Source organism: Emydura macquarii, unplaced genomic scaffold (assembly GCF_026122565.2).
Source record: "Emydura macquarii macquarii isolate MOO-44397 ecotype Brisbane River unplaced genomic scaffold, CSIRO-AGI_Emac_v2 contig_3671, whole genome shotgun sequence".
Classification (NCBI taxonomy): Eukaryota; Metazoa; Chordata; order Testudines; family Chelidae; genus Emydura; species Emydura macquarii.
This window is the reverse complement of record NW_027133808.1, coordinates 9,679,592-9,692,441: the sequence shown is the minus strand read 5'-3', so window position 1 is coordinate 9,692,441 and position 12,850 is coordinate 9,679,592. Positions and strand designations below refer to the sequence as shown.

The 12,850-nt window shown below is 42.9% G+C and overlaps 1 protein-coding gene across 3 annotated transcripts in view; it reads right to left on the bottom strand.

Annotated features, from left to right (window-relative positions):
• DZIP1 (DAZ interacting zinc finger protein 1) overlaps positions 1 to 12,850 on the bottom strand; it is a 79,001-nt gene that overhangs the window by 2,110 nt on the left and 64,041 nt on the right. For 2 of the 3 annotated variants that reach the window (XM_067536835.1, XM_067536836.1), the window contains 4 exons: positions 8,449 to 8,578; positions 8,165 to 8,218; positions 7,024 to 7,220; positions 2,421 to 2,551 (listed from right to left, as the gene is read on the bottom strand). In XM_067536835.1, the coding sequence (XP_067392936.1) occupies positions 2,421 to 2,551; positions 7,024 to 7,220; positions 8,165 to 8,218; positions 8,449 to 8,578 (512 nt within the window). Of the gene's footprint in view, positions 1 to 2,420; positions 2,552 to 2,886; positions 2,954 to 7,023; positions 7,221 to 8,164; positions 8,219 to 8,448; positions 8,579 to 12,850 lie in introns of those variants that run through there. The other variant, XM_067536837.1, reaches the window with a different exon arrangement.

Below are 12,850 nucleotides of genomic sequence, written 5' to 3'. Positions count from 1 at the left end.
GTTAAAAATAATAAAAAGTGAAAAGAACCGCAAAAGTTAAAGAATCAAATGCTAAACTAGTGGAAATCAGCGCAGTTCCACTGTATGAAACTACATCGATTTACATCAGTTGAGGACCTGACCAAACGATCACATTACAATGTTAGCTTGACAACACTGCACATCAAGTTCATTTTAAGGTACATCTTGCCTAACATAATGGGACCCTAATCCTTGACTGGGATTCCTAGGTACTACCATAATATAAATACTTTATTATTAATTAGTTATTAATTAATTTAATTAGCATATTAAATTGCATATTAGATTATATTACTTATAAGAAAAACAAATGAAGACACTATATGCTATACATGCAATTTGGCAGAGTTTAGGTTGCTGCAGAAACTTATTTTTGCTCTTCTTGAATTTTTTTTTGTTTTCAACTATGCAACCTTAACATTGTGTAAAGGGCTTTTTACCATTTAAGTTCCTTTATTTAAAGGGAAATAAGAGGGGAAAGAATGTTGAGGAAAAGGGGGGAAAGAGGATTAAAAATAACTGGGTCAAATATTCACAGGAGTTCTCTAAATCTAAATTTTGGCATGGTGCCTATCTTTCTAGTATCTCCCTCCCTAAGTATTAAAACACATATAATATCAATCTCTCCCTTCTTTCCTAGCAGGTAGGAGTATTTTTATTAGAATGTTGGGCTTGACCCTAGGGAGGAACTGGTTGAGAATCTGAAGGTAGAAGGCAATTTAGGTAAAAATAATTATGATAGGTTTAATGATTCGTGACTGAGGGGAGAAGTCACATAAGCATGAGTAAACTATCAAGGAGCATCAACCTGTGAACTGAGCTATAGAATCATGGACTATTAAAAACAATTGTATCCACTTTGTAAGTGTTAAATGTATCTGTATGGGCTGGGGCAGCAAGGGAGGGGGAGTGGGAGTGCAAAAGTTTCCTGAAGGAACTAAAATCACTGGAAGGTAATTAATGCAAATCCCAAGGCAAGTAAACAAGTCTGAAGAGGAGCCACCCCTCTCATATCCCCATCCACCGCCCCCCCACTCCCCAAGGAAATTGCATTTACCACTTGGAACTGGTTGAAGAAGGCTAGCCAAACAAAAATAGGAACTGTGTAAGTGGCCAGCTTGTTACTGAGGACAGGTCACTCTCACTCATTCAAGAACTGACACGACACTGTGAGTACATGCAGAAAGAGTCTCAAGGACTTTGACTCCTACCAGGTTCCCACATACTAGATACATAAGCACGTGTATATGCTGCTTATTGTTTTATTACATGTTTCCTCTTAATGCTTTTGTTCTAAATAATACTTTGATTTATGAAGGCTGCCTGGTCACTGGTTAACCCTGTCATTTCCCCTGAGAGAAAACAGGAGGGCAGGTGCTGAACTAAAAGCAGACCTGGCGTGACATAGTCTTAGGCTTAGCAAGGTCAGTGAATGGGAAGGAAGTCCAAAGACTCTGGATGGAAAATATTTTTTAGTGCCCAGGCTACCATCTCTGAATCTGTTGCAAAACTCCTACTAATGAGTATTGCTCTTCATCTTGGCATATTTGATGAAACAATTATTTTTAATGACCACTCTCCTAGTGTCGGGAAGCAATTGCCCCAGAGAACTCCCCTCCAAGTGCAGCCACTGTGAGAGTAGACAGGGTAAATGAAGGATAGTGGGACTTAAAGGGAATCTACAATCTCCCTTGCCAAAGCTTAGAAAACATGGTGATTTGAGTGCCAGAACTGTTGTCGTAGTGTCTTCTCCATGTTGATCATAAATCCCAAGCTTAAAACAATTGACATTGCAATATCTGATTTTTTTCTTAGAGTAACTTGGGATCTCACTAAACAGTTGTTCAGATAAAAGACCAATGTGACTCAGAGCTTTCATTCCACTACAAAGTACTACTGGGAAGACCTGGAATCAATGAAAGCCTGAAAGGCAAATATCAGCACTGATAATGATCTGGACCTTGGACAAACTGCAGACATAGCACACTGATATCAGTGAGAGATCTTCTGGAGTCTGAGCATGGCATGTAGTCCTAAATATCTATACGGACACACAGATCATAATTATAAAAGGAATTCAATCCTCTTCAGAGAATGAGTTTGACATCCCTGCACCAGACAAAGTTCTAGAAACAAAAATACTTTAGCCTATGACTTAATTAAACAGGTCTTTCCTAGCTCTCATTTCTAAGAACAAATGTGAATAAGTGGAAAAACAACTAAAGAAAGTGATCCAATTTAGGTAAAACTCTGAAAGTGCCTTGGGGATGAAATTTTTACTGCATCAGACTAGTCTCACTTTTCCCAACATGGAATACAAACAGTAGCAAAAAATAACAATAATAATAATTGAAGTATGTCTTGGTATAGATACATTTAATTAACTGATAATATAATACCTTCAGTTCTTGTACATCTTCTTTTTTAATAAATGCCTGTGTGACATTAATTCCTCCAGCTGACTTATTCTTATTTCCATGGCTAGAAAGAGTCTTTTCAACTTGTTCAGTCAGTTTTTGGATAAGTGCACCTGTACGATCATTAAAAAAAGTACAGGGATACTGTCAGTTTAAAAGTAAGTATGATAAAAGTAATAATAATCTCTCTCCTTCTGTATCACTAATCACTTCCTAGATTAATGAATGAAAGATATTAAAATATGAATTTACTTTTCATCATTTATGATTTTTGTTTAATATCTAAAATACTAGATTTAAAAAAAAAAAAAGAAAAGAAAAAAAAAAACCACCAGCAGTTCTACTCAGAAAAGTGACTAAAAATGGTAGCGAGGTCTCATGTTTATTGTTTCTCAATCATTAGGATATAAAATATACTCAGTTTACAAATCAAAATATTGTTTTCTACCTGCCAGTCTGCAAGTTTCAGTGTAGGACATCTAAGTCAAGATGGGTTCCTTCCTTCACGTGTACCACTACCAATAACAAAAATTCTGCAAGTCAAATTATGCTCAGTGATACTGCTGTAATCTTGTTGCTTTTTATGGGATTGCATAAGTGTAAATGATTGGTCCTGTACTTACATGATTACTAAATTCCAATTAAAGAAGCAAACAATTGTGTTGATGACACAAAATAAGTAGCACACACCACCCCTCCCATCTATAGCTGTATTAACTCTGTAGGGCTAACAGGAGTAAAGTAGTAAACATTCATTTTTGTCACTTGATGTCTGCAGATATCACTATGCAGACAAAAAAGGAAGTAAAATTGTTGAATAATAAGATGCAATTTTCCTCATTCACTTCTCAGGGTGTCTACACTGCATCTACACCCAGCTTGGGTACACATACGTACACTAACTGTGCTCAAGCTAGCACCTAAAAACAGCAGTGTGGTTGCAGTGGCACAGATGATAGCTTTGGCTAGCCACCTGAGTACATACCTAGGACCTTGGATGGGATAGTACTCGAGTGGCTATTCTGTGCTGTGGCCACACTGCTATTTTTAGAAAGACAGCATGACCAGAACAGGTACATCCACCCAAGCAGGGAGTTACAACTCCTAGCAGCAATGTAGACATACCCACAGACAGAATCACTCATTCAAGATATGACCTTCAATCTATGTATCACGTGTCTGGATTGGACTGTAAGCCTTGACCCTGCAAAAATTTACACATATTCTTAAAGTTAGGCAGGCGCTTAAGTACAGCTGGGGATTTTTTTTGCTGTTTTTTCAACTAGTTTTCAGAGTAGTTGATTTTTTTTTTTTAAATCTGACATTTTTGCACAGAAAATCTTCATGAAAACGTTTCTACGTTTTTCAAACAGCTATATTCTTAGGTATTTGAAGGACTCGAGCCTTAGAGATTATAAACTCTGGTTTAACTGAATGCACTGACTTCGGTGGAAACTTCTAGGTGCTCACACTTTTCTTAGATTCTCAGGCCAAAAGGGACTGTTATGATGATCTAGTCTGGCCTCCTGTAACACAGGCCATAGAAATTTCCCCAAATAATTCCTAGAACACAGCTTTTAGAAAAAACATATTGCAAGTTTAGTAGGGCCTTAGAAATAACACAAAATAAAACAAAAAGCAACCTATAAAATGAAATAAAATGAAAAATTGCGCCACCGCAGCAGCTCCTGTAGCTCCTGTCCTGGCTCATTGCTCTGGGAGTTGCAAACTGGCACATGGGGTTGCAGAGCGCATCCAAGTTTGGCTGAGCTGGGCCCCCATTATGACAGAATGGCAGATGGCCAAATTTGAGTGAGTGGTGCTGTGACCCTGTGTCCCCAGGGCCTCTCCCCCTCCTCAGGGTCTCCCACAGTAAAACAGAATTCCCAGAAAATTATATAAAAAAAAAAAAAAGAATTTCACAGGAAACTTGTTGTGACTTGATCCCCAACTTTCTGTTGTTTGTATCTTTTCAACTGTAGGCTATTCAAGATCGAGATTGTCTCTATCCGTGAAAGCAGTGCCTGAGTGAGCCCTCCTCTGCCCTCTACTGATGAAATGGGAGGAAAGATCACTGGAGTGGATTATATTTGCAAAGACACACCAATTTTGCCTAAGTGATCAGCAGACAAACCTGCTTTGCCCAAGTAATCAAGTTTGGCTGTTTTGGGTTAAAATTCACTTTAGTCTTGGACACCGGGTAATGAAATATTATAAGTCTTATTATATGACTAAGGGTAACAGGACTGTCCTTAATATGCCCTAAGGTCACCGTAACTTTAAGGTAACTTGCCGAGTGGGGGATAGTAATGCCAAATCCACATCAAAGTCAGACGGGATGGGGACAGATGTTCCAACCTGTTGGTGTGGCCTCTGTTTAGAGTTCTATATACCATTTGACCCTCCCCTTCCAGTGTTTAAAGACAGAAATGTTCACACTGAGCTGAGAGTCCTTGTTTCTGCTCAGCAATCACTAGAGCTGTAATCATCGATGAGCAGGTGTAGGGGACGTATCTTAGACTTGGTATGGGGACAGTGGTGTGATGAAAGTCAATGCAGAGGATGCAGCAGAGAGGTTCCCCACTACCCTATGAAATCACTAAGAATCGCGCTAAGTGGTGGAATCTCAGAGCATGGCATTGCAGTGAGAGACAGAGGCAGCAACAGGCAGCAGAAACAAGCGGTGGCAGAGACAGTAATGAGCAGCAGCAAAGGTGCCAATGGCAAGCAGCAGAAGAGATGACAGTGGTGCACAGCTGCTGCAGAAGAGAGGACAGTGGTGGACTGCTGTAGCAGCAGAGGCATTGTTTGACCCCACACCTCATCCCTAAATGGCTGGGAAGTGAACTCACCTGAATAGACCTTTGAATTCTGGGACTTTGCTGACTTCAGACAATCAGATGTGAGTGGGGAGAAGTGGAAGGAAAGGGGAGTGGTGTTTTAAAGGGATGTTTGTTGATCGGCCTTTCATATCACAAGGAGGGAACTGAGGCAAAGGGCTACCCTATACGGTAGGGTAGGTGTTTACTTATGGGTGCATTGTATGCCAAGAGCAACTATTTTACCAGCGTTCAGGAGGCAAGAGCAATTGTGACATCCTAGACTCTATTGCTGTAATCATGTTTAGATGTGTTTGGGAACACTGTGCTTGGAATATCTTGCAGTTCTGTGTGCATTTTGTTTCTAACATCTCACTATTCAGTTTGCTGTTTAGAAATGTTTTGAGACCTTTTTTTACACAAGCAACTGTCTTGCTCATATCTAAGAGCGGATATTGTGAATGTGCTTTGTTATTTTATGTCAGGGGAATGATCCATATTGATGGCTAATTTCACCCTAGTATTTCTAGTATTAAAATAATTTGTACTCCCTTTTTTTGTAAAAACATATATATATATATTATTTAGGAGAAATGCAGCTTTAATTAAAAATTGTAATTTTTGTTTTAAGTTTGTTTGTTTTTTTAAAAAGTAAAAGTTAGTTAGTGTAACTAAAAAATAAATGGTGTTTGTATAATAATGAAGTAAAGGGTGGCAACTCTAAGTCTCCCTAATGACAAAAAGGGAGTAAAGCAAGACTTCGTTGTAACGACTTTTACAATCCAAATAGCCAAAAAACGCAAAATCAAAATAAACCTGAGTCCAAAAAAATCAATCCCCCAAAAACAAAAACAACATGTAAAACAAAAAATCAAGAAATAACAAACAGCTGTCATGTTTGCAACATTACAAGTAATTAATATAAAAAAGCAACATAACACAGCAAAATCCATAAACCCAAATAAAAATAAATCACTATAAAAATAAAGTTAAAAAAATCAGAACTTTGGGTTTGATTCTACAATCATTCTGCTCCCTCCCTCGTATCTTAGCCACCTGGCCAGCGGATTAACATAAGCAACTAAGGCTAGTAACTATGCTCCATCTCTGCAGAACTGTGTGTGTGTGTGTGTGTGTGTGTGTGTGTGTGTGTAAATGTATTAAAAATGTATTTCAAATTGTTTTTGTTATAAAAAATGTTAGTATTCACAATAAACATGTCATACTGCCTTGTCCCCATAAATAAAATCCTGCTGTTTATTTTATAAGTATAACAGAATCCTTTTGAATCACTGTTGTGGTGTTTTCATAGAAGTTTTCTTTTGTTTGTCACAGACTCAGTGTTTGTGAGTGTGGATGTATAGCCTCTTAGAAGCACACACGGGCAGTGTTTAGTTTTCCAAGATTTCTAAGTGGGGGCTCAAAAGCCAGCCCTATTTTGTAATGTTAAGCAGAACCCCTAGATGCTGAACCCGGCCTTTGTTGCTGCCAGTACCACCTGGAAGAAGGGTTACATCTGTATTTGTATAGTGCACAGCACAATTGGGGCCTGATCTCTATTGGGGCCTCTGAGTGCTATTTCAATTTTAATAAGTATAAAAGAACAATATATTATGACCTTGCATAGAGAGCTATATACATGATAATGTATATTTCAGCTTTAGTGTGTTTTGTAACACATTGATTTAATCACCTACTAGGTATTTTAAAATCATTTATACGTTACTTTAAAATATTACTTATGTACACAAAAATAATGAAAAAACCTTTTGAAGGCTTGGAAGGTGTTTCAATGTCCTCTGTTTCACTTTCTTCAGTCCAGTCCATAACACTTTTGCCTGTAACCATCTCACAATTATTCATGCTGTTGCTTGATGCTTTTGGCTGCAATAATTCCGGTGATATGTAAGAGTGCATAATATCATCATCATCCACTTCCTCCTCTGAACTGAATGGTGGAGTGCTAAAACAAAAAAATGTGTCAGATGAGGATTTAATGGGTTTCTGTATTAAACAGATGTGCACAACTTTGAACTTCCTATATTTTTTCCAAGTAATTTATGCTTTTTCTTCTATTTAACAAAATCACCTACCATCATTCTGAGTGCATATACAACTATTTAAAAAATTCAAGTTACCACATAAACTGACAACCACAAATCATCCAAAAATGAATTTCCTTATAACCTCATATGCAAACACAAAAACAAAAGCCAACCTTGCAAGGTCAACAAATGTGTGCTTTCATGGATCAATAAGAAAAGCAAAGACATTCCACTAAGAAAATTCTGCTCCTGGATCCTCCCAGTTAAAAAACATAATGACTGTTAGCAGCAGCTTCCCAGTTTATCTCAATTGGTCAGCTGGCACCTACGGAAAAGTGGGTGCTAGTTATCTCAGAATTCAATCTATTTCAGACCTTAAAAATCGGGCTTAATATCTTGAATGGCATCCAGAGACAAATTGGTAGCTTGTGCAAGGTACAGAGTACAGGTGCAATACGCTTGACATGAAAAGCACCTGGAATATTGTGTTCAGTGATGTACATATTGGAAAATATTGACAAAATGGAACAAAAATATTAGTAGCAAAGTCTTAAAAAATTAAGATTTCAACAGTCCAAGACACATTATCTGGGACAGACAAAAAAAAGTGACATCACCTCATGCTATTGTATGCTCTGCCTGCTCACTTATTAAAAATACATGCTCAAATCAGTGTGTGGCCTCTGTTAGGGATTATAACAATGGACTCAATAGGAATTATATTTTAAGACAAAAACATATGATTAATACAGAGCTTCTGATTTCAGCTTAATGTTTTTTGTCTACTAGCTATTTCAATGTTCAGTCAAGGATAGTACACTGGAAAACAATTTCTTCAGGACTGGAATTGAGCAAAACTTACCCAATGCTTGATGTTTTTCTGGAAACCCCATCTCCAAAAACACGTTTCCTGGGTCTATCAGAAACAAAACAAGTTATTTCTAGAATCCCATTGCCAACTATATATATAGTAAGAAATCTATTCCTTCATACATAAAAATGGTAATTATGTGGCTAATCCCCACTAAATACTAGCCAAAAATGTTCACATCATCTTGTATGTAAAAAATGAATAAACCCATAACACTATTAGCAGAACACTAATGAGCTATTTATGGCATGAATGATAGGAAAGTGCTGTCTTACTTTGGTGTAGATGTATTCTCAGCAGTAGTCATTCTTTGTCCAGCTGGGCATACAGCCGTAGAAGAGCGTTTTGCTGGTTTGGGCTGCACTATTGATAAGGAAGTTGCCATGTGAACCATGTTCTGTTTATCTAGAAAAGAAGTTACATAATCAGTCTGAACATTAAAAAGAAATGCAGATGTTATTGCTCGTCAGAAATCATAAGTGAACTTGTGGCTATAAAATAAAGAAGAAATCTTCTCTGAAATCTGCTCAAAGAAGTCATTGATTTTCTCCATTATTAGAGAGAGACAGTGCTTCTGTAATTAAATAAAAAGTAGAGAGCTACTTAAGTTGTGTAGTGTAGCTGGTAGCTAAAACATAGTGATTTATGTCAAAGATTACAAAAACAACCATAAATAAATGTACATACAAAAAACAAGGTTACTTACCAGTAACTGATATTCTTCGAGATGTGTTGCTCATGTCCATTCCATTATAGGTGTGTGCAAGCCTCCGTGAATGGTTACCCAGAACTTTTTTCCCCTTAGCAGATCCCTTAGGGCCGGATCCAGGGCCCCCTGGAGCCCCACGTACATGCCACGGTATATGAGGCACTGCCGGCCCTATGCCTCTTCAGTCCCTTCTTTCTGCCAACTCTGGCAGTGGAGACGGGGGGTTGGTTGTGGAATGGACATGAGCAAAACATCTCGAAGAACATCAGTTACTGGTAAGTAACCTTGTTTTCTTCTTCGAGTGCTTGCTCATGTCCATTCCACTGTAGATGACTAACAAGCAATACCTTTCGAGGTGGGTTGGAGTTACTGGTGAGCTGCCCTCAGCGCCATTCTGCCAAATCCCGCGTCCTCTGTCTCCTGCTGGACGATGGCATAGTGGAACATGAAGGTATGCACCGATGACCAGGTGACGACTTTGCAGATGTTCTGCAGGGGCATTCTCTCCAGGAAGGCTGTAGATGAGGCTTGAGATCTGGTTGAGTGTGCTGTGATGGTTCCTGGAAGCGGCACCCTCACCTGCTCGTAGCAGAACTTGATGCATTATGTAATCCACGAGGTGATGCGCTGGGTGGAGACAGATGAGCCTTTCATCCGGTCAGCCACTGCAATGAAGAGCTGCGTTGATTTCCGGAACGGCTTTGTACGCTCAATGTAGAATGCCAAGGCTCGTCTGATGTCCAGCAAATGCCATCTCTCCTCTTCTGAACCGTGCGGTTTGGGAAAAAACACGGGGAGAAAAATATCTTGATTATAATGAAATTGGGAAACCACCTTGGGCAGGAAGACTGGATGCAGCCTCAACTGCACGTTATCCTTATAGAACACTGTATAAGGGGGCTCCGAGGTCAAGGCCCTAATCTCGGAGACCCTCCTGGCTGAGGTAATGGCCACCAGGAAGGCTACCTTCCATGAAAGCATGAGCAGAGGGCATGAAGCCATAGGTTCAAAGGGGGGCCCCATGAGTCTTGAGAGGATCAGGTTGAGATCCCAGGAAGGCACCGGGTCACAGACCTGCGGATAAAGCCTCTCCACCCCCTTGAGGAACCTGACCGACATGGGATGGGAGAACAGCAATCTCCCCTCTCGGGGCTGATGGAAGGCCAAAATGGCTTCCAGGTGAACCTTCAGAAAGGCCAGCGCCAGACCCTGGAGCTTTAGCTGGAGCAAGTACTCCAGGATCACCTGCATAGGCGAGAGGCTGGGCGGAATGCCCCAGGACTCTGCCCAGCAGGTAAACTGTCTCCACTTAGCCCGATACACGACTTATGTGGAAAGTTTCCTGCTGCCAAGCAGGACTTGTTGGACCTGTACCGAGGAGGCTCACTCTCCCTCTGTCAGCCACGGAGCCTCCAGGCTGTGAGGTTCAGGAAGTCCAGGTCTGGGTGCAACAGGCGACCATGGTCCTGGGATAAGAGGTCGTGCCGCCTCGGGAGCTCCAGGGGTGGGGTGATCGAAAGGTCCAGCAGCATGCTGAACCAGTGCAGTCTGGGTCAGGCTGGAGCAATGAGTATAACATTTGCCCTATCCCTCTTTATTTTCAGCAGGACCTTGGGTAGGGGCGGAATGGGTGGAAACGCATACATGAGGGTTCCCATCCAGTCCATGAGGAACATGTCAGAGATCGACCCCGTCTCGTGACCCCGGAGTGAGCAGAACCTTGGTCACTTTGTGTTCCAGGCCAACACGAATAGGTTCAGTTGGGGAATGCCCCACTTCTGGAAGGTCATAGCCACTACCTCTGGGTGCAACGACCAGTCGTAGCAGGGTAGAAACGACCAGCTGAGGCGATCCGCCTCATTGCTCCTCACTCCCGGGAGCTGAGAGGCCGTCAGGTGGAAATCGTGCCTCACGGCAAAAAACCACAGATGGGTAGCTTCCTCGCGGAGGGCTGAGGAGTGCGCTCCCCCCTGCCTGTTTATGTAAAACATGGCTGCAGTGTTGTCCGTCAGCACCTGCACCACTCTGCCTGTCAGGAATCGGAGGAACACCTTGCACGCTAGGTGAACGGCCCTCAGCTCCTTCATGTTGATGTGCAGGAGCCTCTCCTTCCCCGACCAGAGCCCCTGAGTGCCTAGGTTGGTGTTGATGTGGGCTCCCCATCCTACGTCCAACGCATCGGAAATTAGGGTGACCGACAGGACCAGTTCCCTGAACGGAACGCCCTTCATCAATGCCCTGGGAGACCGCCACCAGTTTAGGGAAGCTAAGATGGGTGAGGGAACTGTGACCACCCGGTCCAATGGGTGTCTGCTTGGCACATATACAGAGGCCAACCATGCCTGAAGCGGTCTGAGCCTCAGGCGAGCTAGTCTCACTACGTACGTGCAGGCCGCCATGTGGCAGCATCGGTGCAGCTGGGAGATGATAGAGACCATCACCTCGAAACGCGGCTGAGGCAGGAAGGCTCTGGCCTGGGAAGTGTCCAGGGTGGCCCCAATGAATTCTATGCGTTACACTGGGGTTAGTGTGGACTTCTGTTAGTTTATGAGCAGCCCCAGCCTGCTACACGTGAAGCAAGTGAGGGTCACGCTCTCCTGCACTTGGGATCTGGACCTGCCCCTGATCAGCCAATCATCCAGATAAGGAAAAATTTGCACACCCTTTCGTCTCAGGTGGGCAGCCACTACCGCCATGCACTTGGTGAACACCCTTGGAGCCGAGACAGGCTAAAGGGCAGGGCTGTGAACTGGTAGGGGGAGCCAGCCACCATGAAACAGAGAAAACACCTGTGGCTGGGGGTGATAGACACATGAAAGTATGCGTCCTTGAGATCGATGGCGGGATACCACTGCTGGATCCAGGGAAGGGATTATGGAGGCTAGGGAGACCGTGCGAAACCTGAGTCATTTGACATACTTGTTTAGACAACGCAAGTCTAATATGGGTCTCAGACCCCCCTTCACCGTGGGGATGAGGAAGTACCTCGAATAGAACCTCTTCCCCCTTCTGCCTTGAGGGACCATTTCCACCGCTCCTATGTTGAGGAGGGTGTCCACTTCATGCAAGAGGAGTTGCTCGTGAGAGGGGTCCCTGAAGAGGGATGTAGGGGGAGGGTTGTTGGGGGGGGTAGATGTAAACTGTAGGACACAACCCCCTGAGACTATCCCAAGGACCCAATGGTTCGAAGTGATCTTTGCCCATTCAGGATAGAAGGGCCTTAACCAGTTTAGGAAGGGGCGGGGTGGATCCAGGAGAGCAGTCGGGGAGCCAACCTCGGGTGCACCATCAAAACTGTCTCCTCCAGTTGCCCGACCCCCTGGGGGGCCCCTACTGAGGGGCTGAGTACAAGCTGGGGGACTGATTTCTCCTTTTAAACCCCCTATTCCTGTCCCTATTCCTATAGGGTTGAAAAGGCCTGGGCAGAGGCCTGGGCAGAGGCCTTGGCTACTGCTGCGCCTGGGGCCGTGACTGACGCCTGGAAGCCTGGGGCGTGTACAGGCCCAGGGAACGAAGTGTGGCCCTGGAGTATTTCAGACCGTGCAACTTCGCATCTGTCTAGTCGAAGAATAGGGCCGACCCATCAAAGGGGAGATCCTGAATAGACTGCTGCACCTCCTGGGACAGACCAGAAGACTGCAGCCATGAGCACCTTCTCATGGAGATGACGGAGGCTATGGCCCTACCCGCCGAGTCAGCAGTGTCACAGGACGTCTGGAGTGCTGTCCTAGCCACCGTGGTTTCTTCCTCCACGATGGTGTTAAAGTCTGTGGCCTGGTCCTGGGACAGGGCCTCAGCGAACAGCCTGAGGGAGTCCCACAGGTTGAAATTCTATCTACCCAGGAGGACCTGATGGTTGGCAGTCCTGAACTGCAGGCTTGCCATGGAATAAACCTTTCTTCCCAAACAAATCCAGCTTTTTGTTGTCTTTGTTCTTGGGAGTGGACCCTGCCTGACCTTGCCCGTCA